General features: G+C 41.2%; 1 protein-coding gene across 1 annotated transcript in view; it reads right to left on the reverse strand.

Moving 5' to 3' along the window:
• Positions 1–6,743: 6,743 nt before the first annotated feature.
• The window catches only part of GTF2F2 (general transcription factor IIF subunit 2), a 79,366-nt gene continuing 59,581 nt past the window's right edge, over positions 6,744–26,528 (reverse strand). The window contains exons 7-9 of the mRNA XM_040055691.1: positions 16,907–17,006; positions 11,984–12,127; positions 6,744–7,577 (exon numbers count right to left, since the gene is read on the reverse strand). Of these exons, the coding sequence (XP_039911625.1) occupies positions 7,458–7,577; positions 11,984–12,127; positions 16,907–17,006 (364 nt within the window). The 3' untranslated portion in view covers positions 6,744–7,457. The remainder of the gene's footprint in view (positions 7,578–11,983; positions 12,128–16,906; positions 17,007–26,528) is intronic.

Below are 26,528 nucleotides of genomic sequence, written 5' to 3' on the forward strand. Positions count from 1 at the left end.
AGCAGGCTGGGAGGAGTGAGAGACTGGAGGAGGGAGTGGAGTGTGCCCTAGTTATCTCAGGTTTCTGTCTGGTTAAATACACCCTATTTTAGTTGTGTGGGAACTTCATATATATGGGGATTTTTTTTTGGTTTTTTTAAGCTTTTTCAAGAAAAGATTTTGAGTCAGCTGAGCTGGATGAGGTACAATTTTGGTGTAACCTGCTTCACCCAGTGGGGCTGAAATGCAGGGAGGAAAGTTCAAAGCCTAGAAAAAGTCACTGAGGCACCTCTTGCTCATCTTGCAGAGGATGTATTTAATGGGGCCAGGTGAGGATGTTACTTTCCCTTTCCTGTTGCATCTTCATTAAAAATGGGAGCATTAAGGGAGAGGAAACACTTAGTCGAGACTTCTCAGTTGAGTAAAGTTAGTGTGGGTGGGGCAGTGCTGGTATGGCTGTGCTACCCTTCATAGCCCTGGCTCTCACTTCCTGTGAGTCAAAGTTTAAAACTCGGTGGAGCTGATATGTGGGAGTGGAAATGACTCCTCCCCCTGCATCGCTGGTCCTGCCGAGGCTGGGAGCCCTGGACAGCAGCCTGGAGCAAATTGCCACGTGGCACCTGTGTACAGATGCGGTGCTGTTTTGAAAAGCAAGTGCTTCAAAGCACGATGATGAGCACAGCCTTGCTGCTTGGTTCAATGGCAAATTGTGTGTCATCCAGTGTACTCCGAGCTCATCGAGGTATTTAACTGCTGTGTGCAAACACTCCTAACGAGGGAGTTCTTTGCTCCAAGCAGGTGTGCTTTTCTGCATGGCACAGCCTCTGGTGGGAAGGCTCTTTGAGCCTGCTGTAACGAAGTGTCAGTTCAAAGGCTCTGGAGGTGCAAGATTTTGTTTGTTTCTTCAGTGAGCTGCAAAGAGGAGTGTTCTTGCTGCACTCACTGCACTTCCCAAAAATGCATTGCTCCTTCAGTTTCTCAGGGAAGAGGGTAAGCCTTGCTGCTCTGCAGCATCAAGTCTGTCAGCTGCACCAGGGAGGGTGTGGCAGGGAAGGACTGCGGCAGTGACAAGCAGTTGTTGCAGCTGTGCTGCTGTGGAGTCAGGGAGAGGGGAGTCACTAAATGCTGTGAAGGGGGAGGCCTGTGCTGGTAAATGCACTTGTCCACAGCCCATGACACAGCTCTGCCTTGGGAAGGAAGCTGGTGTTTTTCCTCAGTGTAATTCCTCATCTTCTGGTCCATCTTCATCTCAAGCAGCTGTTTGGGCATGAAAGGCTATTAAATTGATAACCGCCCCCCCCCCCAAGTGAACAAATTTCCCTAGTGCTGCTTAAAATAGAGCCGGAACTGAAAGACAGCTTTAACGCTTAGCCCTGTCTTGTTTTAAAATGTGCTTATCAGGCTTGCATCTCACATTCCTGGAAAGATACTTTCAGTGGATTTGGGAAGGATCCAAACTGTATTTTCCCTGAGCCTCATGGAGCAGGTTAAGCAGCCTGGTAGAAACCTTCCTTATGCTGGCTCAGGTCTCAGGCTCTGTGGGGCTGGGAGGCTGCTCCTGCACTCACTACATGCTGGATGCTGACAGAGCAAGGAAGGCTGATCTGCTTATGAAGAGAAAAACCAGCCTTTTTAGTTTCATACTTCTGTGGTTTGGAGCTGAAGGAAACAGCTGCTGTGTCCCATGGTCCCTTTGACCTTTTGCCCTCCCACCCCACTGTTCCTCCTCACTCTCCACTTTTTATCTTACGGTTTTTGCTACCCCACCTACAAATCCACTATTTTTGCCCTCTGGAAGCAAACAAAAACCCCCAAACACTTTCCATGTCCCAGTGACTGATGTTAATGTTGGAATGCTGCTACAGCAGTGTTTTGCTGCTTGGCCATCTTTGAAGAGAAAGGGTGCAGAGCTGGGGGTGTTGATGCAGTGCAGGGAACACCTGGTGTGCTGGGAGAAGCACTGGCGTCCCCACTACCCCTCTGGGGTGCCCAGTCCTTATCTTTGCCCACCGAGCATGGGCTGGATGCCAGAGCACAGATGGGTGATGGTCTTGGAACCTTGTGCAGCCCTCAGCTCGGGAGGGAGGGAGGGAGAACTTGCAAAGGGAAGATTCTACATGAAAGTATGTAGGAAACACAGTTGGTGGTGTGGGCTTTTTTTTTAACTCAGTTTAGCTCACAGCCAGGAGGCAATTAGCATAAGCTTAGAACACAGTTGTTATCAAATATAAGACTTTAAAATGTGGAAAAAAATGGGAAAGCTGCAATTTGCTTTCTTCCCTAAGCAAGTCTCTGGCTGTTGAGCTGGCACAGGTCAAGCCCACTGCAATCTTGGCAGTGTTTTCAGTGACAGCCGTTCAGGGAGGATGCTTTCATTAAAGAGCAATAGTATCTACATTAAGATTCTTCTGCTTTCTCACACTCTGTTGCTGGCTTGGAGCAGATAAGCTGCCTCCCTCTGCTCCTGTGAACCTCCATCTATGCTTTAGCTCTGTAGCCCCATCTCTAGGGTGTCACTGCTATTTGTAAGCTGGGATGTTTTGATCTGAGCAAGGACATCTCTGTCACTGTAGGCAACAGTGGGAGAGCAGCAGTTAAACACCATGTTTATTAGTTCAGGGATAAACATCTTGGTAAGAGGGAAAAAAACCCTAACCAAGCCTGGAAGTTTTTGCCCTAAACTGTACCAAATCTATGCCCAAGAGCACAATCTTGATGGTTTGTAGTCCATGTCTTGGCTGCCTTTTGGTTGAAGCTGCAGCTGGAAGCTGTTGTGCAAAGATCACAGCCAAATGCCTGTGGCCAAGGCTGGGGGCTTGAGGGAGCTTTTTTTGGGTGCCAGCAGATGCTGGCCACCCTGCAAGTGGGTTCTACAGGAGTGGGTGGGATGTTGAGCAGGCACATGGCTGCTGGGCATTTTAATCCACTAGAGCTGCATTCATCACCTACCAATTCAGCAGAAAGGAGCCAAACACCCTTGAAGACCTTTTAAAGACCATTTTGGTTGTGTGATGCCAGTGTTGCCAATGTGGCAGCAGCTGCACACACTGATAAAAATGCTGAACCATTGTTTCTCTGCAGCCCACACTTTATCCTGGGACCTAACAGCTGGGATTCACCTCCCCATCTGTAACCACCAGCAACAGGAAGGAAGCACTGCTGGCATTTTGGAGAGCAAGCCTTTCTATCTTCAGCAAGGTGCAGGTGTGCTGACACAAAGCAGTCTACCTGCTTGATTTTTCTTTTAGTAGGGAATGTCCATGAACATAGATGTCCAGGAAATTTTTTAGAGATTAAGTTCCCAAATTCTTTGTAACAGAATAGTCAAGAAATGGCCATGTAAAGCTGGGTACTCCCTCTCTCCTCACAATGGACTCCAGCTAACAAAACTCCAGTGTTGCTACTGGAATAGTCTGGTTCAAGGGCTGAGGTTTAGCTGCTCTACCTACAGCTGTGTCTGCACCCAAGCCGGGCAGCCTTGGTCCCTCCCCTTGGCAGCAAGGAGGGATGATTTTGCTGCCCCTGGAGCTGTGGTTGCTGCAGCCACAGAACTGCCTGCAGCTGCTGCTACTTCCTCACACTGCCCATGAAAAGGTGTTTCAAGGAGTCAACTCTGCCCTTCACCCACCGGCTGCAGTTGCCCCAGGTGCCATCCCAGTCCCCTGTGTTCTGATTTTCAGCCGTGCTCATTTCTGAGTTAATTTCTTCTTGGTAGCTGTTACAGTCCTGTTTTGGATTTGGAATCCCAGCAGTGCTGATAACACACTGATGTTTTGTTTTTCTGGTAAGTCGTGTTTACCCTAAGTCAAGGATGTTTTTCCATTCTCATGCTCTGCCAGCGAGAAGGGATGCACAGCTGGGTCAGGTGATTTGGGCTCACTAGGGATATTCCACACCACAGAATGCTATGCCCAGTATATAAACTGGGGAGACTTACCCATAAGGGGGGGCCAACCTGGGTCTGCCATCAGTCAGAGGGTAGTAAGCACTTGTATTGTCCATCACTTATTTTTCCCTTTCTAGTACCATTTCTGTAATTTTTACCATTACTACTATATTTTACTAATTTTCAGTTATTAAGCTGCTCTTTCTCAACTTACAAATTTTACTTGGATTCTCATTTCCCTGGGGTGGGGGGAAAGAGAAAGGAGGTTGAGTGAGCAGGGTATCTGCGAAGGGGTGGTTGTCACCTCATGTCTGCTCAGGTCCCTGCTGGTACTGCCTGAGCTTACTATGACATTTCCAGTGACTCAAACCGGTCATTCTGGACAAGCAATGCTGGAGTAGGATGTGCTTTTAATCTCATTTAATAGCATTTAGCACACAGAAACTTCTGCTCATGCCTATGGGATGCTTGCACCAAGCAGCGTTTTGACCACCAATATTCAAGAACATCTCCATGAGCAGAGCTCAGCGTTGAGCGGACACAGCAGCACATGGGAGACCAGCAGGGAATTGTTCATCACTGCTGTGAGTCCAGGTTTTAAATTAATCCAAATGTGGGGGCCAGGTAATCAGACCTGAATACCTCCCAGCCTCCTCCTCTCTTCTGGCAGATGGGAATCCTGCCAACAGCACTTGCATAAGGGCCTCGTGCAGAACAAGTGCAGCAGAGCTGGAGAGGTTTTGCTGGTTATTAAACAATGGATCCAAATGAGGTTGTCCCAAATGCTCAAATCATTATCCCAGCCTTGCATGAATTGAGACTAGTCCTGCAGTGCCCTGGGTCTCTGCAGAAGGTAGAACATGGAGCCCAGAGCAGCATGTTTATCTTGCCGCTTTTGTCTTTACAGTGGTTTGTACTGCAAGATCCCGAGGTTTAGCTGCAGGTTGGATGATGACCTGCCGGGGCACCTAAAAACTCCACCTTCTTCTTTACCATGGGCTCCCACCAGGCAGGAGCCAGCAGAGCCCTTGAATGCAAGGCACAGGTCCTACTGCCAGCCCAGGAGAGCATCTTTTATGCTCTAGATCAGCATCTCTGGGGGCTCACTGTTCCCTTCTCTCATGTCACTTGGATTTTGTGGCAGTTTTTGAGGCCAAAATTCTAAAATTGCACCCTAACATGCTAGAAAAACTTCAAAATCATGCAGGAAGCAGGCAAAAAAGTTCACAAGCTGCCTGGCTTCTGGACTCTCCACTGGTTATCTTTTCTCAGTTTAATATAGTGTTTCCTAGTTCCATTTTTGAAATTGTGTTTCCTCACTGTCCTGCTCCTCATTATTTATAACTGGTGCTATTCCACAGAAGGCTGCAAGCAAACCAGTACACCTTGGCATTCCTCAACCTTTCTGGTTGCTCACTGGTTGAAAACACCACTTCTTTTTTCTGTTTACTTCTAGCACTCCACACGTTTTTAATGATACCCATAAAAAATCAGCCCTTTGCAAAGACCATAAACCCCATAAAAAACCTGAGTGCTCTGCACATTTTCCATTACTCCTGAGCAGAGCTTATTTACCCTGTCCAAAAGCACTCTGCAGATCAATAAAATACCTCCTTTACTTACATGTCCAGGCATTTCATGCTGACTGATTATGTCCCTCTCGACTGAAGACAAACTGTGAAGCAGCTCACATAAAACCAGAAATACAAGCAGATTCAAAACTTTCCTGATAAACTAATCCTGCTGGGGATCCCAGTCAAGGTAACCCGTTCCCTCTGAAACTGCACAGTCATTTTTACCTGTGGTAAGGAACTGCACCACTACTTAATCAGGATTGCATGGCATCCTCCTACATGGTTTTAGAGGACCAGGTGAGGAGCAACACAAGGGAGAAGCTGACCTAGACTTGCTGGGTCTGCTGAAACAGGACACAGATCCCACAGAGGAGCCCAGCTCATGAAAGGCAAGAGCTCTCATCCTACACATCTCTGAACACAAGTCCACAGAGGACGCAAGCAGGACGATGAGGACAGCAGTGTGAGCAGGCCCTGGCTACTGCCTGGGAGCACATCATGTTCTACAGAACATGACTTCCTGTGTTCCTCTCAGCATCCTCAGATGGCTCCTGCTCTTGCAGCCTCCCATCTGCAAGCTGGGTCCTGCTGTAGAGCCCAAGGAGACACCAGTCAGAGTCAGTATTTATGAAATACAATCCCCTGGAACACGATCTGCTCTTCAAAACTCTCAGCAATTCCTCTTCTGGGAACTGGGCACTTACTGCCACAGGATGCTGAGCACCAACCCAAAGTGAACTGTACACAGATACCGACACAAACAACTCTAGAAAAAAACTGCGCAAAAAAAGGGTGGCTTATGTATAAGAGTTGTTTTACAAACCTCTGAAAGCATTTGATCACTCCCTGAGCCTTTCATTGCTTCCAAGTGGACCAATAATGGAATGTTTGCATCTCAGACAGACCTCTTGTGTCATCAGGGTGAACCGAAATGATGCATACACCTGAAGAACATGAGAGAATGTGAAAGCTGAGCTATCAAAACTCACCTTCTGCTTCATTTACAGGTATAATAATGAGATTATCCCACTCTGTGCTCTTTGCTCTAACATAAAAGCTTTGAGATTATAATTAAATAGTCCCCACCCTGCTCCCTCCTAAAAAGGATGTTGAAGGGACAATCCTTCCAGTGTGCATTTCAAAAACAGGGGAACAGAGAGACAGACATGTTTAGCAATCTTTCCCAAACCACAGAGGAACCCAATGGCAAAGCCAGCAACAAAAACATGCTTTGAAAACACACTTCAGACTTACGCCACCTAAATCACGTGTTCAGTCAATAATGTAGAACATTGTGTGGTAGAAATGACAATAATGCTTTTATTGATATGCTTAAACAGAACATAGGAATCGGCATAAAAACCAAACAAAAGATAAAACTATTCCTTGCTGTACCTAACAGACATTTCATTTTTTTTCTCAGTAATCACATGGACTGACACCTTCCACTGACTTTATGGGGTTTTAACTGCATTGGTTTGTTCCCAGGGAGTCTAAGGATTGTAATGAGCACCACAGTTGTGGCTGTTTTTCCTAAATCCTGATACTAAGAGGAGCATCATGCCCATTCCACACAAACACTGCACAAAGAGTTGTGCACATTTGCAGGCTTCCACATGAAGCCCCAACAGATCACAGCAGAACCAAGGCTATTCACCTGGTTATACTGGAATGCAAGTTATGAAGTTATGGGTTCCTCTAAGACACATTTTCCATCAAAGTTATCAAGGCCTGGAAAAGTCACAAAGCAACCAAGGAAAAGTAAGAGGAGAACTCAAAAGATTTCTAATAAAGATAAATCTAATACGAGTTTATTCTATATACATTTCCTGTCAAAAGACAAAGCATATATAGAAACATACAAGAAATATTCCTTGGGGAAAAAAACCTACAGAAAATTACAAAGTTTCATCCGCTTTAATTTATCATCATCCTTGCAGAATTGCACTGTGCTCAGTCCTCTCTCAAAACACCACAGTTCACTCAGTGCAATCACTCTTACATCATAAATGTTTTTGTTAATCACTCTTTTCTTCTCCTTGATAATGTCTGTATTCCGGCTTCAGCTCCCATGTGTTTTTGTGGGTCCCCTTCACATTGTAGATGCCTATTTCTCTCAAAATTTCTTTCAAGTATATCTGAAAGGAAACAAAAGTTCCAATTAAACAGGCAGGCAATTGCCACAGTTCCTACACACCTGCTCAACTGCGTGGCCTCAGTTCCTAAGGGGCAGACAGCCTGGCTGGCTGATGGGCACTAACTGGGGTGGGAAGGGCTCTGGGATAGACTTCGACCCTCAGGCACCAGCAGGGATTAGTGCAAGCCCCAGGGATGCAGCAGGGAGCACCCAAGCTCCAGGGGTGATGGCTCCCAGGCAGTTCCTCTCAGAGACAAGTACTGCAGGGGCTGCTGAAATGAAGTTACCAGCACCTCTTGCGAGCTATTATCTCACACATCTTCCTCCAGCTCGAATTCCTCCATCTGAGCTAAAAGCTCTTGACCTTTCTTCCTGCTTGGGCTGGGATTATCTTGAAAATCCTTGCCTTATTCAGACTTTGTCAAAGCCTCAAGCTGTTGGTTTTCATGCTATTTTGCAAAGCTTTAAGCATTTTATTATGGCCTCATTTTTAGAGGAAAGCTGAGTATGTGTCTGAGAATTTTCTAATACCTTCAAATATTAAGGCTTGGAAGAGAGAGAAAAAAACCAAAACAAATAGAGTTATTATACCAGTAGTATAATCTCTGACAAAACACAACTCATTGATATTGCCCATCTTCACTCTTTATAATAAATGCCAGTAATTTTTAAGAGTCACAAGAGCCTGCTTGTTTGTTTAATTATTAATTGGGACTGAGATGAATGGATTGTCATGGCAACCACAGACCACAGTTTAAGAATCCCCACATTAAATTCAAAATTGCTCGAGTTTGAGCAATTTGATCCTGTTGGAGTGCTTATATTGAACTGGAATTGTTGGAATGCTTGTATTTTCTGCATCTACAGTTCCACTAAGCACAAATATCAACATACTCCAAGCATTAAAACCAACAAATACATGTTGAAGACACAGGAAAATAAGAGAGGCTGATTGGCTAAGGTCTGTTCCTTACACTCTTCCCTGCTTTGCTAAATGGAAAAGCTAGGAAATACTCAGACAGTAAAAGAAGTGTCTTTTAGAGAAACTTCTCCTTCCTCTCCCTCTCCAGGTATGCATCAGAAGTATGCAAAGCAGCCCAACATGCAGGAAAGGTGCCTGTCACGGATGTGCCTATGAACCCGTTTCTCAGGTCTTTTTAGGGTGTTCCCTTTGAGCAGAGCAGCTGGGCTCGGGAGCAGGGAGTTCAGTGCGCAGGGACGGCTCCCCAGCCCTCGGGGGCGCCGGATGCAAACCCCAGCAGGTGGCAGCAGGAGATCACGACGTTCCCTCGCACCCCTCGTCTGTTGCAGCGATGCCGTCATTCTTCCCGTCACGTACCCGGGACACCGGCGCTCGCCACGACAGCCATGCACCGCGCACGGTGGAGAAGGTGCTGGGAGCAGCTGAAACAGCCATTTCTGCATGGCTGTGTGCAGATGTGCACACCTGCATATCCACTGCCTGCTTTGCAACCCCTGCACACGAGGCGGTGTCGCCGACAGACACTTCAAAGCATGGCAGAGTGGGTGGGAGAAACACCTGGCTGCAAGGTTAAATTCTGCTCGAGATCACACGGACGGAGAACGGGGAAAAATCCCCCATAATTGCACTCGGTGCCATGAGGTACATTCACGTGCAGTTCCCGAGCTGGCAGATCTAGTCTGCCTGGGAAGCTGGGTCACAAGGTGTGATGCTGCTGCTGGGCTCAGAGTGAAACCACGATGGCTGAACTTTCCACAGCATCCACCCAAACCCACTCGTCCAGCTATACAAAGGCTGGTTTTAATTTCAACTACTTTTCAGACCTAATTACCCGGGCAGTTCTGCTTCTCTCAGGGCAAAATTTCCAAGAGTGTAATGAAATGGAATGAAATCAACCAGGCAGAGGTGTTAGGGAGGGCAGCTGAGAGCATTAACCCCAAAACATCACTGTGTGTGCACAGACATCACTCAACTGCTGGAGTTTTTAGACAGTTATGAAACATGGATAATCCTACTGTGCTGTACTGTACTTGAGAGCAAGTAGATTGAAGAGATGAGTTCAGGGAATGCTGTTTTTCCTGCAGGATCAGTTCTCCTTCTAGAAACCAGGACTCCCCACCTGGGTCTGCACCGGGCTGGCCTACATGTCTTGAAACAGTGCTCTGACACTGTACTATGGAGAGAAACCCCACACAACTCCTCCCAATGATGCCAAATACTGCATTTTAGAGCCTGATGATTGCTGCTCAGGGGGCCATAATTTTTTCTCAGAAAGGGATCCAGTGTGTTTATGTGCATTTAGTTCTAGCACAGAAGTCATTTGTAGGTGATCTGTTCATATATTTAAAGCATCCTCTATTCTGTTCTACCTTTCCTCGTGACATTTTCTACATAAAGTGAAATGTTATCATGGAATTATGGGATAAAAATTTCTGAGGAGTTAACTTGCAAGCTCAGAAAATCCTCCTGAAACTCTGAGGGGGAAACAAACCCCTCAGGTTTTAGGTATTCAGGTATTTAGGATACCCATTACTTAAAGCTAAAATAGAAGAAAAAAAAATCCAAACAATCTACTCAATTTTTTAAAAAATACAGTTCATCTTAGACCACTGACTCCATCCTAGTTCCATTCTTCACAAATATTTGATTCCTCACAGAGCGTTGTATTATGTTCTCAGCCATGAAGCCCAAGTCTGGAGCTACTGCAATATTTGCAGGGAGCATTCAGTACTTACATCTGGGTAGGTGGCAAAAGATTCGCCTACTACTACAAATTGTTGTTTTGCATTAGAATGAAAAACAAATAAATCCAGGTTTCCCTAATGTAGCAGTAATTTACATTCAGAAAAGATGTGTTTTGCGATTTCATGACACAAATAAAGATGGCAGCAACTTCTTGTGTAACATGCTACATATTCTACAGCAAGGGTTTAATTGACTATTTACATTTACCACTATGTAAGAAAAATCCCTTTATTTGTAACTTCGAGTTCTCCAGTGGCTTAAGTGGGAGTTGTGGGTGACTACTGCAAGCTGATGTCATGGTAGATAAGTCTGTTCCGACTTGCATTCAAAGCGATCGAGATAGTGACTGCCGCACTTCTCTTACCAAAAAAAAACCCACCTAAAATTTTCTTGCCACTTCCTCCATATCTTCCTCCTATTCCTTCCTCCTTCTCAGCTCCCATGACCCAAACACCTTCTCTGCCACAGAGATATGGGGCTGACTCATGAGATAAATGAATGGAAGACATGGATATGTTACTCGACTTTCAAGTTTCTTTCAAGGCACTAGAACACAGTGAACTTCCATGGATTTGACTTGGGTAACATCTTTGTGCAGCTTCTAACCAAACAGATTGTTCACTTATACAAATGCTCTGACAGAGATACACTTCATTCAAAGTCTGAAGTGAGCAGAACTAGTAAGCATCCTCATTTCTACCCCTTTTTTAACAGAGTATTTTTTCCATAACCCGGCTGCTACTATTCTTTCCTCTACCTTAGCTCTAACAACTTGTGACATTGTTGCTCCATTTAGTCTCAAACTAAATTAAGCCCCTTAAGTCTTCTGAAATCTGCAGCTAGGTTGAGGATAGATATTGAAGTTGGCAGTGAAAAACATCAAAAACACCAAAGGTCCTTCACACGTCACTGTCTCCCTCCCACTCTTGCCTGGTCTGCTCAAGGAAAGCTTGAACACGGAAAGAAGGAAAAGAACTGGAAAGTTATGGTTCATACATGAAGAGGCTGACAGACACTGCAAGACAACAAAACCATCACATATGCAGATGACTTGATGCTTTTCTTATCTGTGTATCAAGACACTGTTTACAAGAATACCCCAGATAAATCCTAAGTATTAACCACATAAACTCTGAACCTAAAGTTAGCTAATTTGTAAAGGAAATCCAGTGATTTTGGAAGCATTGTCACAATGCCTGAGCCCTTAACATGAATAATCCCTGCATTTATAAAAATTCCATGACATAAAGAAAAAGAGCAACACCTATTGCTGTGCCAAAATGAAGTTCAGAAGGTGAGGGAAGGGCCAGCCATAGACTAACGCAAGCTTGCTACTGCCAAGAGGACTAGGCTTCAGTGAGGACAGGAGTAGCAGGGGAGACACGGGAGTATTACAGAATTTGGTTCCTAGTATTAAAGCAAACCTAAATAAAAAAGAAACCATTTATGTTATTTAAGCCATCTCTGTCAAGAAAAAGCACACTCGCTGCAATGTTTGGTATCCGACACTGTCCTACAAAGCTGAACTCAAAACTTGGTGATTTCAGTTTGTTGTAAAACATATTTAGGGAGAAGTTGCTAAGGCATATAATATATATTAAACTATTTTCTGGGTACGTAAAGTACACACAATAGTAACTACTGAAAATGGTTGTATTTACAAGACTTCCAGTACATACCACTGGCTGTTTGGTTATGTCCACCAGGTCCTTAATGTTGTAATACTGATGTTTCTCAAAGGCTGAAAAAAGCATGTCCAACACTTGTTGTTTATCAGCTCGAGCTCGTTTTCCATCTTCTTTCTTCTTCTTCTCATATTCAATCTGTTACAAAACACATTTTAAAGACATTCATATGTAATGCTGTGTAATTCTCAGTGCTAAAGATTAAGCTACAAAAAAACCTTCTTCTGCTTAGTAAAAAGTTTAATGACTCAGTGCTTTTCATTTGGAAAGTTTTCTTTTGAACATTCAAATACACCTTTATGAACTTAAGATAAGCATTTTGTCCTCAGCACAATAAGCTTCTCAGATGTGTGTGTCTGCTTTAACTAGGAAAAAAAAAAAACAAACCAAAAAAACCCCACAGGAACAGAGCCCGCAGGTGCCCAAACTCTCACTCCACCCCAGTTGGTATCAGCTTTGGAGGTACCATGACAAATGTAAAGAACCTCCAAACTGCCTTGCTCAGGAAAATCCACAGACCAACATGGCTACATCCTCAATCATAACAAGCACCTGCCCAAAGGATGTTCCCAACGGCCCTTGGACACTGCCTCATCGTCTCCAGAAACAGCACTCAAGGCATCAACTCCATCAATATACAACCAATCTTCAAAGACAGACTTTGAGGACCTGGAGGGCTTCTCTGCAGGAGAAACCAGAGTAGCACACATGAAGTCACACTAGTCCCAAAAAATCAAACCTTCTAAGCAGGCAGAGGCTCCTTGTTGCCACATTACATCCTACTTCAAACTGTACATTAAAAATTACTTAACCATTATAATCTGTACCAGATGACTACATATTTTCACAGAAACTTTTATCGCCTCCAAAAATACTTCTTCTGATTCATCATCAGAAGCACAGACCAGCACAACCCAAGCAAACCCCAATCACCAGAGAGCACCAACCACGACACCTGCCAGCACATCACCCCATCCACCCCCAATACCACCCTCAAACAGAAAACCATCCAGCTCCTTGGAACCAACAAAAGTGATCCAGAAGGTAGTGTAAGTCATGCAATCATCAAGTGCTTTCAGGCAAACTGCGTGGGTGAATCCATAGCGGCACAATGTACAGCAGAGAAGATGCATGTGATCAATAAGGGACACGCTTGGCTGTAAATGAGATAATTCTGTATGGCAGTCGTTCTGCTTCTGATGGCTCAAATCTGATTCTCAAAAGGAAGACTTTCAGATGAAAAGCCTAGAAAGTAAAATGCACAGATCTACTGGATACTAAAGGTCTTATTTTTAAGAAGAAAGATTGGTTTTATGGCACAATTTACTTTTTCCTATGTATCCTTGCCAGGATCCTCCTCCTCTCAGAGTGAAAATAGCCTATCTCTTGGTAGCTATTGCAAAGTGGCTAAACACTATTGCCACATTTGCCATCTCCAGCCAGCCAGCTACCTCCTTCACATTCTGAAATGGATGTACATCATTAAACTAGACACAGAGCAATTGCTCCCTACCTGTAGCTTGAAGTGCCTTACTTCTGCTTTAAATCTAAAATGGGCATGCACAACCAAATACTTGCCTGCTTTTCTAACTCCATGCAGTATTATAAAAGCTACAATCTCACCACACAAACCCATCATGCGACGGATTTTCATCCAGTAACACAGTTTAGTGTAATTATTTAACTCTTCACCCACTGCATTTAAAGAAAAATAAATCTTCAAAACTTTAACATTTGCAACACAGCAAACTGCAACATCAAGCAAACCAGCTTTACAGTACATCATCTTGCTGGCATGATCCACGGCAGAACTGCTGCACCACAGACATGAGTGGAGGAAGGCAAACCTATGACACTGGTCTTGCTTTAAACCACAGCATGCCAAAACATTTGCTTCTTCTGGAAGTCCAACAGAATTATTATAAAAATTCCATGTGAATATCCTAATACTCTTAATTCATTAATGTATGAAATCAACTCACATAGAAAACTGAATATCAAACCCTCCTTTTATTGAAAAGTTACTAGCAGCTGGTGCCCCAGTTGCCCACTCTCTAATTAGTAACACTCTAGCATTTCCCTCTAACTTCAGCAGCAGTTTCCACTGTTGCCTAAAAACAGAGCACATTGAGAAGTGCTAAAAAAAAAAAAAAAAAAAAAAAAAAAAAAAAAAAAAAAAAAAAAAAAAAAAAAGCCTGGTGTCTTCTGTTGTTGATTTCTTCCTTTTGGTCTTGTGAATACACTGCTCATAGCAAGTTACAATGCAGCCTTTCACATTTTTCCTTCCTGTTTTCTCTGCAAACAGGATCTTTTATGTAGTAGGCTTAAAGCATTTTTAATAGTCATGTAATAGAATGCACCTACCTTGTAAACTAATTAGATTTCTTTAAAGTTGTGTGGTTTTTTAATTTAAAAAACGGTCAAATACTATTTGATTTCAATGAAGGACCATTTTAGAATAAGCTGTTTAGCATAGAAACTGTGAGTTTATCCCCAGAAGACTTTATACTGAAATCAATTTCTCTTTGTTTACCTTCCCAGGAGGTTGCTAAGTTTGCTGAAAAGCTGCCAAAATTGCCTTCTTCAAAGTATCATTAATACTGAAGCTGATGTAACTGCTTTGGTAGACAGCAAATACAAAGGTGATAGAGGAGTTAGAATAAATCCAAAGTTTCATCTAAAGATGCTTTAAAGTAGTCCTAAAGGTTTTCTTTTCTGCTGGAGCATGGGTACCAACCTCTACAGTACAGGATGTTGGCAAGAGAGGACTACAAATAAGCCTCTGAAGAGGTAACCAGAACCACTGAAGAACTTTTCGTCTGAATTATAAAAAATAATTAAGTCACAGAAAGGTTCCAGCTCCAAGAATATTAACCTTGCAACTTTGTAAACACATTTAATATTTATAGATACAATGGAGGTCTCTTCCCGAGAGAAGAAGTGCGAAGTTACAATCTTAGCATATACTGGAATACAATTGCAATTTCTTCAAATAAAAATGCAGGGTTAATATCATTTCTTGCAAAAATAACCTAATCACTCTCCCAGTCCTTGAATTCAAACAAACTACTGCTATTCCCCATCCATATACATAATTTATTTCCCTCCTCCTCCCTGTTGTACATTCATTTATAGGTACATGGGCTAGCCACATTTAAGCCCCATTTTATATTCCTTCTCTCAAGAAATGTTAACCCTTTCTGCCTTACTTAGTAGATACTCATTCTTCCCTCAGAAACTGCCCAGATGATGACTGTATTAGCACATAACATTTTGTACATTTTTATTTCTTTCTTGTGGAAGTCCTGTCCCCAACACAGCACCTATATGATTACACACAATGCAGCAGATTCTAAGAAAGCAGTTGCTGTTTGAGAACAGCAGAAAAGTTCAACCAAGAGGTTTTAGAAATTCATGGACTTTTCCTCCCAGTTATTTATCTTTTCAGCCATCAAACCTGAACCTTAATAAAAGACCTAATGAAAAGAAAGATTTTGTAGAAAGTAGTCATGCCTTGGCCTTTAGAGTCAAGGCAAGGTCAAGGTGACTCAAGTATGTCTTACAAGATTTTTCCCATCAGAACACCTCTAAGGTAGATGTGAAAACTAAACACACTGCTGATGTATTTCCATGACCATGGACAGCTATGTAACCAATAAAAACATTACAATCAGGACACAAGAGCATCATCGCTTTCAACAGGCCTAGTTACACCCCCTCAGTCTCACACAAGATTTACATTTGCATAATGATATGATGACCTGCAGTTTGCAGCTGGAATAAAGATACAAAGATCATCTCCAGGTTGCTGCAATTATGCTGGTGTCAGGGAAATGGAACAGTATCCCACTAAAAAGAGAAGTTGTACCCCACCACAGCTTATTCCAGAATTAAAGAGGGAGAACAGCAGCAGCATCATAAAACAATATACTCATGTAAAACTGCATCTGCATAGAAGGACACATCAGTGTGACTGTTTTGGTTAAATGGCATTCCCTCTGTTGCAATAGTTATATTGGTATGATCATCCATGTACAGAGCAGACTTCGAAAAGTAACTACTACAAAACAGTCCCATGAGAAAGAAACGATTATTTCTGGTTCTGTGGCAATAGACTGACGTTCATAATAATGCTTAAATATCATCCAGTATATTGTCACTTGTTTTATGTAAATAAAATCTTAATAAAAAGTGTAAAAGTTTAAATGAGTAACACAGTGATTCACTTTCAGCATGACTTAATGTTCCTCAAAGAGCATCTTTAAGGAAAAGGACGTTATAGTTTATATGTACATCAACTGATCTGGAACAGCAGTGTGGGTGTAATATTGACAAAGCCAATGATGCCAATAACATGTACTGTGAAGGTATGAAACTGAGAAAAATTATCATCTGTTACTCTTTTCTACTTGTTGCCAATTCCTCCAAAGGACTGGAAACAAATGATTCTTTCCAAGTCCTTTACCCTCCTGTAGATGATAAGTTATTTGGCTCAAAAGTGCTTCCACACCTCATAGCACAAAGCCAGAACTGCCTTTCATCTGCAAATGTCAAAATTACTTAGGGGAAAAAAAAAAAAAAAAAGATTAGAGGAAGACTGTAATAAAGCCACTAAAAAGGGTTGGGTGAAGGTGGCCTGCCCTCCATCAGGTAACACGAGACAGTTACAACTGGCAGACTTTAGCCCCAAGGGTAATATTGGTCTTGAGACTGAAAGAAGATCCCCAGAAGACAAAATTATGGAGAAACCAGGTAACACAGAGCATTGCCAAAGACAGTGGCCAGCTGTGGGCAAAAGAGTTGCTGGACAGCAGCAGAGCAGTCCTGGAGTCCAGCAGCTCTTTTGCCCACAGTTGGCCACTGTCTTTGCCAAATTCCTCCTGAAGAAAAGAAGGGAAAATACTAAAAGCTACTTACGTTATACTGATGATTAGCCACTGGTTTGTAGTTCGTGGTTACAGCTTTGTCCAGCTGCTGTGATAACCTTACAGGTTTAGAAGATTCTTCTATCTGTAATCTACAAAAAAGAGAACAAGAATAAAAAGTTCAAACAAGCACACACTCAAAGTGAATTCTAAAAATCTGCAATTATGAACCAGCCATTATCAAAGGTCAGTTGCAATCAATCCCTAAGGCAAAACAGATGCACTCTTCTGGATTAAATTCTTCCTACTCTATTTTTGCTTAAGGAGACCGAACTATTAGGGTGCTATATGCTACAGAAGATATTGAAATGCTGAAAATCAAACAACTGAAGATACTAAAAACAAAGTTTGAACACAAATTTCACTGCAATAGCCTAATGCTCAGATCGAAAAAATCCCCTTGATCTTTTAAAAGATCAAGCCCAACCCAAATAAAAGCAAAATCTCGCAGCTTACTCAGCTGAGGGATGAAAAAGCTTTTCATCTACCTCTGCTCACCCATGACCTTCTCTTACATATTGAAATGTAAAAACATAAATTCCTGTGACCTTTCTTTTGGCATTACAGTACAGTAAGAGAGTGCAAATAACTGTTTTAAGAGCATTATAAAGACATGAAGATAGAAAAAATCCACTCAGCTTCAAATCGATGCACAATCAAGTCTTTGTCACACAGATAACAATAAGTGACCTTCAGTCCTCTTTGAGAAAGACTCTCAGGTCAGAGGCTGAGAACATCTTGTCATGCTCATCCCTATGTAATTTAAAACTTCTGTATGTTGATGCAGAGGGAGTGTTCCATTTAATTCAGATTTAACACTCAAGAATTTCTATTTGAAATGAAGAGGCAAGAAACCAAGCTCTAGAAAAACACAGGACAATGGCCCTTCAGACACAATGGCTTTATGGCATATCTGATCAACATGATGTTAATTATCAGTGAAGCTGTTTTGTTTCCAAAGGTGTATCTTGTAGGCAGAGGAGTCCATTTCCACTAAACAGAGTATAACACAGCCCAATAAATGAATGCACTGTGATGCTTGCTTCTTTCCAAACAAAAATTAATATGGTGACATTAAAGCAAATAATAACTGCGTGCTTACAAGTATAAAGCATAAAAATGATAAAAACTGACAGTTCTTTAAAAACTGTAAATGTTTGAGATCACTGGTTTATTTTTGTAAAGATATCATTTACATTCAAAAAGATAGAATTTAAATTCAGGGTGTTTTTGATTTAACTCCTGAACAACCTAAATAAATTACATTTGAAGGAAATATTAAATTAAGAAATAAGTTCTCTAGTTGTAGCAACTTAAAAGAAAGAAAATCATCCCTCATAGCTGGTATTGCTGGACAGTAGGTGGGGACAGTTTTTTCTCATACATAGATAAACTTGCTTCCTCTTGAATTTTTGCAGATGATGTTTTTTTCTGTAATTTTAACTACTCTTAAGCAACTATTGCCTCATATTCTACATTTTTATATCAATGCTGCCTTCTGTCCAAATGCAGAATGTTTCTTTCTTAGCTTGAAGGAAAATCAATTGGAAGGTAAATAAACAGTGAACATTTTTTGCTTATCACAAGAGTTTATCTTTTGGCCTTCACTCTAATTAAATTATTTTAAAGATTTTCTTGATCTGGTTACCAAAGGTCTTCTAAACTCATGCTTCACAAAGAAGCATAGGCCAAAACTAAATCACTATCTTTTCTACAAATCTCTCTTTTTCTCTACTTCTCCATTGCTTAATATTTTTCTTTTTGGTCTCAATGACTTTTTAAATTTTTAAATAGTTTGGCTGTAATTTTCACATTGTTTGGCTTTAATTATTTTTTTTTTTTTTTCCAATTCATCATGTTTCCTATTGGTTTGATCTGGGGAATTCTCCAGTTCTCCCTCTCCTCTATTCTAGCTATTTTTCATCTCACTTCTCCCACCATTTTTCCTTTTCATAAAGGAGATTTCCTGCTCAACCCGTTTACTGATACTGCTCCTGTTCATGAGACAGAGGTTCCTTGAGACAAACTGGGAATTCTTGTCACTCTCTTCTCCTCCAAGGCCACTGCACCAACTTCATATGCCCCAGATTAAGTTATTTGATTTGCAATGTTACTTCAGAGTCCTTCTCATAATGGCTACAGCACAGGGTCTTAACAGTGCTTAAATACTTCAGATTCTGTCATATTCTCAGGGAGCACTAGGCATTCAACAGTGGCATTTCTTCATGATTAATCCTCCTTGCACTGGGCTTTATATTCATTACTCTTTACAATGTAAATTTACATTATCCTCCATCTCTTCAGGTAAACAGCCAAAGAACATTAGTTCCTCAGTGATGAATTTTCAGCCATGGACTTTAGACACCACTCATGTTCAAGGCCTCTTCCTTGATCTGGCATTTTAAAATTACAATAGAGGAAATTTCAACTCCCATTCAGTGCAGCTTCCTTAAATTAATTCTTCTTTGCACAAAAGTACACCAACAATTTATTTCTTAACATTTTTCATTCACCATACAGGATATGCACTTCAGTTCTTTTATGTTAACCAGTAGAAAACTAAATGTGTAAGAGAGCTAATACACTTCTCAGAGGCTTCCCTCCAAAGGTTGACGGAAGTGAAGATACATGTAAGAAGTTCTCCAGCACGCAATCTTGAAAACAAAGAAAAACTTACTGCCTGCTTAGGAAATAGAATGTAAGCCAATCAAGTGAAAATGGAAAGGGAACATCTAAGTTTGTCTGTGAATGGCAGAAGACTTCAAAAAGATCTATACATAGCAAGTAACAAATACATCGGCTACAAATGTACGTCTTCGAAATTTCAGATATTTGTGTTGTGCCTTGATATTTCCTCACAAAGGTTTCAATTACAACCATAGATCTTGCAGATCTCAGATGGTCTTTAGAAAACTGGCTTACAGTAAAATGTTAACCTTTTTTTTTGTTTCTACTGCTGTAGTGAGAGCTAAAAATACACTACATTCCTGATATTACTTTTTAATGCAAACAATTATAGCAGTGGCCACATGCCAATATGGAAATTTATATGGGAAGCATGGTGACTCAGAAGGCAAACCTTTTTATTAATAGCTTTTATTCTACACATGCATCTTGCTCTTCTCCCTAATGACTGCCCTTCCCATTTATTTTTCTGCTGCTTTCACGATTTCACAGAGCTTCAGGTTACTTTCCTTTACCTTCCTTCCACCGGGTTTCCAGGTGGAATATTGTCACATAATCCTATGTGGAATAATAGCTGATGCACATCTGGAGTTGGCCTCCCAAAAATGAACAAAAAAAGAAACTGATAAACATGGTATAAACACCAAATTAGCAAATGGTTCATGTGGGGATGAAGCACTGAAATTTACTTAGTGCATTACAAATGGTAAAGACAAACAGCCCATAATAATTTTGTCCAGATGATTTGTTGATACAGACATTACCTGCAGGCAAAATACAGCATGGTTGTTTGGGTTTTTTTCAAAATCATGCTGCAATTCTGTTATATTCAGAAAGTAGTATGTCTGGGGGAATATAATTGACTTTTTAAATTGCATAGCTGTTGTCTGAAAAAAAATGATGAAACATATAAATGTATACATTCCAGTAATTATACACTAAAAAATACCTAACAAAAACGATAAACTGGGAATTATACCAGCCTTTTAGACTGATGTTTTAACATGCTACAGATATAATTACTTTTAAGTGTTCATTTCTTTAAACAGAATTTAAAAAGCTGTATTAACCAAGAATATCAGGCAGTGCTTTATGCAGAATTTTCTCTGACTGTACCTGCTGAATCTTAATTGAAACTGCTGGTAGGAATAAAGAAAAAAATCAATAGATATTCTGAGTCACTGGTGACACTGATTTAAAGAAGCAGTGGCTTTTTACCTATTAGTCTTTACTATGATTTGCAGGTGTTAAAAGACTCAGTTACGGCTCTGAATGATACACAAACCAACAACTGAATTCTTGTTGAAATAGCTATAGCCATAATTCATGCAAACATCTGGTCTAAAAAACTAAAGAGAAAATGCAGATTTTTTCCCCCCAATACTGCCAATGAATTAGCAATGAAGCAGCCACCAGCCTGCACACTGTGGTTTTCTCTTCCACCCCCAAGATCAAATACAGCTCTTCCACCCTGAAATACAGCAAGTAACCAGCATGGCATCGAATTCATCATGGTCATTTCCCAGCAAAACACATTTCATACCGCAGCTTTCATTTGACATTGTGCTTACAGTTGAATAAGGGGAAAAAAACATTCAAAGACTGGAAATAATTCCTTTGGACTTGGCAACATGTAGCAAGCTCATACAAGGAGACAGATAAAGGCGGTATGTACATTCCCAGGAAGAGATATTCATTGTTTTTTTAAAATACATGTAATCTTCAGCAACAAAAAATAAACTGAAGACCTTTAGAACTGATAATCTGCTGTGATTAATCTTTTGTCACGAAACAAAAGTTTCAAAGATTTGAAGCAGATATTAATCAGAAACTGCTAGGGTTTGAATTCTTTGTATTTCTAAAGAAATTATTTTACAGATGAGAGAGGAAAGTTTATACACCTTTTTGTGCTTGGCTGTATGTACACAGGGTAAGTAACAAGGTACAGCCTTACTGTTGCAAAAAAGGAAAGCTGAGTTTCTTCTCTCCCTGCAGGATCATCCAGTAGAGATGCACTGGAAGAGAGCAGACCCACTGCCCAAAGCTTTGGAGGAGAAGAAACTCAAACTCTCCATCTTTACACAGTTTTGTAGCTTTTCTCTGATTACTCACAGAAGTTTCCAGTCCAATACCAGCAAACTGAAAAACAAGGACTAATGTTCTCATCAGCCTTTTCTCAGTAATTCTGTACTAGAACAGGCATTGACAGCTGTATTACACAAAGTTTCAAGGTAGATGGTATGGGCCACAAAACTTTTTCTTTCCTTCCTTATTTTGCTAGGCATGCCAAACATGACAGAAGTAGGTACATCCTCAAAAATCTAATCCAAAACAAACTCATAAAATAAATGTAACAATATAGCCTGCCTCACAGCTACTCCTCTTGTGTTCATTTAGACTTCTGCACCTTGCTGAGGTTCAGGTAGCATCTCTTTTGACTTTCCTTCCAAGCAAGAATAGCAGTAATGTAAGAAGCAAGCAGATGATCAACAAGAAGATGAATATTCTCATAAGACACTGAAACTTTAAAAGTTTTTGTAATTCTGTGAGAACTAAGGGACTTCAGCACCCTGTGGTGCCCCTTCTGCTAAAACAAACAACATAGGAAATTACCAGAATGGCCACACCAGTAAAAACACACACTATCAAATAATAAAAATGACAATCTGTTGCTACACCAAACAATCTGTCATATCTTCTCGAAGATCAGAACACACAACTTCTGCACGTTGCGTTTCATTGCAAGGAGCCCTACTGTCTCACGTTCCATGGAGGCGGACGACCGCCTCCATTGCACGGATGAATCCACTGTTCTTCACTCAGTGTTACTCCAGCACAGTCAAAGCAAAGTGAGTCTGTCCCCATTTATGAAGACTAGACAGGCAGACAGAGAAGAGCATGAGCTGAATGAAAATGGCTTTAAGAAGTGCATCTGCCAATGTTAAATAATGAAATGTTTCAGATTATTAATATGGGATATGATTTATAACTAACTTTAAGTCCTGAAACCCTGGCATTTCAAGAAAAGTGCTGCAATTATTATGTTAGATATTAGATTTTTCTGAAGTTGACATCTTCAACTATATACGTTGAAGGATAAGCAATGAATCATATGCATATATGATAATTTTATGTCTAATGTTCAGACAGGCAACACAGCCACAGCTGAAGATTCCAATTCTACATATAATATCTTCCTCCAGTACAGAACATCAGATAATATAAATGGTAATTCAATAAGTAACAATATCTTATGCATTTTATTTTCTGGATTGACAAAAAGTGAATAATTGATTAAAACCAATCCAACTTTTCCTCTCGAAGTTTAGTATTGTAAATAAGTAAAACCTTCTCAGCTAAGCTCGAGTGAACAAATAATGTAAAGATAAAATAAGACCTATTTTAACATTCTAGGAGAGATAATTGAATAATTTTCTCTGTTTGATGCATAACTTTAAACATGTTAAGTGAAGCACTAATGCAATTAGCATGAAGAAAATGGTAACATCTGCTTGACATCAAAGATATTTTTTAATCAAGCTCACGTGTGTCTACAGATACTTCTGCGGAAGCATTTTGACACTGATGAAATCAGGCTCTGGCATTGCCTGGTCCACACTGGGGACAAGGTGGAAGAGTTCTGTCTGAGGCTAAGTTCAAAAAGGAATCATACCTCAGAGGTATCTTCTATGACTATATTCTATCTTCTACACTAAATGAGGTTATAAGTAGCCTACCCATTAGTGTGGCTGACAAAGTTTGTTTCTTGTCCCTGCCTCCATTAGGTTTGTCTGTCCAGGTCTGGGTCTCTATGTTTTGTTTGTTGCGCCCCCCCCCCCCTTTTACTCAGCACTCACCTCCTTTTGCAGTGAAAAGGGGCCATGACCAGATATCCATAAGGGCAGAGATTCCCATTCACCCTTGTGAAGCAAAGCAGCCTCTGCACTGTCCTTGCTCTTCCAGGAGCACTTAGGCCAGCACTTGGGTCACAGCATCACCCCCTTGCCCCCCAGGTGAAAAGGCCCTTTCAGTACTGTTTATGCTGTTGATTGATAGAAAATCACACAACCAACCACAGAATCACAGGATCATTTCAGCAGGAAAAGGTCATCAATTTCAACCATTAACCCAGCACTGCCAAGTCCATCCTAATCCATGTCCCAAAGTGTCCCTACAGGCCTTTTAAATGTCTCCAGGGATGGTGACTCAATCACTACCCTTGGCAGCCTGTTCCAATGCTTGACAGCCAGTGAAAAAATGTTTCCTAAAATCCAATCTAAACCTCCTCTGGTACAGCTTGAAGTTGTTCCCTCTTGTCCTACCATTAGTTGAAAAGAAATGAACACTTTCTTATTACATCCATGTACTCTGGAAGAGCACAGAAGTTTGCAGCTTTGCAGGTGCTAAAAATGTCAGGATTTTGCAGTCCTTTCCAGTCTATGGTCATCGTAGGCAATCAATTAGTGCCCAAAAGGAAAAGAACTTTCCATTATTGGTTCCTGTCATACTTCCAATATTTTCTTATTAATACACATACCACAAACATCTCTGCTCTGCCCAGTTTCCGGCCCAACACAAGTGATAAGACCAAGTTCAGGGACAAGCAAAAGCAGAGCTAAAGGGGATGGTCTTCCCTGAGGACTAAGTCAGAGTAGAAGTGTATCCATGCCTGCTCAGTTACATGCTGTAGCTCCATATGGGGCACTTCATTTTAATTTCTAAGTGGATAAAACACAGTAGGTTTTTATACCAGGGTGCTTATACTTGTGGCTTTTTCCAGTGACAGAAAGGTCTAAAACTAGGGTGTAGTAAAACCTGGATGTCCATTTGTGTTGTCCGGAGCACGTAAGGGTACCTTGACCATAGGCATAAGACAAGGCTTGAGACTGGCAGAGTGATAAGGTACACCTTATCAAAAGGTACACCTTAAACAAAAAATTAGGCAATATGCCAGGAAAAATGGGAATGCAGGTGAGATTTTGGAGAGAGAGCTGTAAAGAACCATGCAAATGTACGTGACACACATCAGTCCCACAAGGAAAAAGGGAGACAACACAGAGGTTGTAAGAGGACAACACAACAGGAATGGTTGGACAGGCAGGAGTCTGGTGCGCATACTCATGAAAAACAGCAATAAAGGGGAAAAAGTTAGCTGAACAAACCCAAAGGCTTTTCAACCTAGAAACACAGGTGATGGTCCACAGGCCTCTGCCTCTGGGCCAACCCTTTGACACTGCAGTCTCTACAGCAGAGGCAGATGCCAGCATCTGAAATACCATAGGAATGAGTAACCACAGAGCAGTTCCTGGCTCCGGGGGAAGCACCAGCAGCCTCACAAGCCCATTACTAATACTAGAGAAGGTGATCTAGGAAAAGTGACTCATTAGCAAACTAAGCAAGACAGAAAAAGCCCGGCCCTTTGATTTTAACATAATATTATCTCCTGAATTAAAGCCAGAAAAAGTCTTCTTTCTCACTTCCATTTTCAAAGATGCAATTTCCTTCCCTGCTCTTATTCTTCTCAGTCCTCAAGTTTCTCCAGAACAAATGGATTTACTTGCTAGACATGATTTCAATTTAGATTTTACAAGAGGAATTCCAAATTCTAAACTATTATTTTTAAAAGAAAAACAAGTAGACTTGTCTCAAAAGTACATAATCTTTGTCTTCCTGCCAAAACTCATATGGTGTACTTAGAGCTGTTTTGAAACCAATGGCAGAAGTAACAGGATTTTTAGATCCAGGCAACAAAAAGCCAAATAGTTCTTGTCAGTCTGCAGATGCAGAAATCATATACACTTTTCAAACGGGGACAAGAAAAGAGAATTTTTAAAAGTAGGTTTTTAGACAGAAAAGGTACATCTTTACCATACCCTGAAAGGCCTAGGTCTTGAATTACTGGTAAAAGGGTGGATGATTTACAAGCTCAGTCAATTCACTCCACAGTGAAACTGCTCACAGCTAAGGAGGTAGAAAGAAAGAGGCAGACTCTTGAATACAAGGCCTCAAATTAAAAAAAAAAAAAAAAAAAAAAAAAAAAAAATCCCTGCAGCACCTCAGCTATATCTCCTCCATCTGAACCTCTCCTCCCCTTCTCCTGCAAAATGTCTTTATCAAGTTACAGCTGCCAGCACTCTGCCTCCAATAACATGCTAACATCTCTAAAACTCTAATTCCAAAATACTTCACCACTCTCCTGATTGTTCTGCAAACCACCATGGCATCTGGCTCAATTGGGGATCTTCCAGTTAAAATTTACTGTAAACTATTCAACAGTTTGTGACAATCCAGAAAACATTTGGACTCCTTCCCTAGGAAACCTAGCTGGCACAGATCTTCAAGGTTTTTCTCTGTCTCTTCCTTCCTTAGCCTGCAGACCCTAAAACGCTGCATAGCAAGAACGTCTTTTTGAGGACCCACCCTGTCCCTTCAGTTAAAATATGCTTGGAAACAACCATCAAGGAACTGTGGCAAAGGGCACTGAAAGGCAGCTGCTGGGAGAATGTACTGCACATGCCCATGGGTTAATGACTATACACTCCTTCGATAGCTTAGAAGGGAATCTTGCACAGTTCAGCTGTGCTTCAATGGTTTAAACATACGCTTGCACTAAACTGCAGAATTAGCTCACACTGAACTGCTGAATTAACCCAACACTCTTTCCTGCAAGCAAAGAGAATGAAATTAGTTTTAACTGAACTCTGAAATCATGCTTAATCCAAATAAAATGAGCATTAAGTTAAAAAGAAGAGCTGGCTAAGTTCAGCAACACTAGAAATCCTATGCTATAAAAACCAAAGCAAATGCAGGAAAGAAATCTGTCTTTCTCCTCAGTCCATGCAAAAAAGCAATCTTGCTCATCCCCCAAGTGGAAAATTTACCAGTTTCTCCTGCAAGCCACAGGAAAAAAAAGATGTAACACAGCACAG

The sequence above is a fragment of the Hirundo rustica genome, chromosome 2 (assembly GCF_015227805.2).
Source record: "Hirundo rustica isolate bHirRus1 chromosome 2, bHirRus1.pri.v3, whole genome shotgun sequence".
NCBI classification, from domain to species: Eukaryota; Metazoa; Chordata; class Aves; order Passeriformes; family Hirundinidae; genus Hirundo; species Hirundo rustica.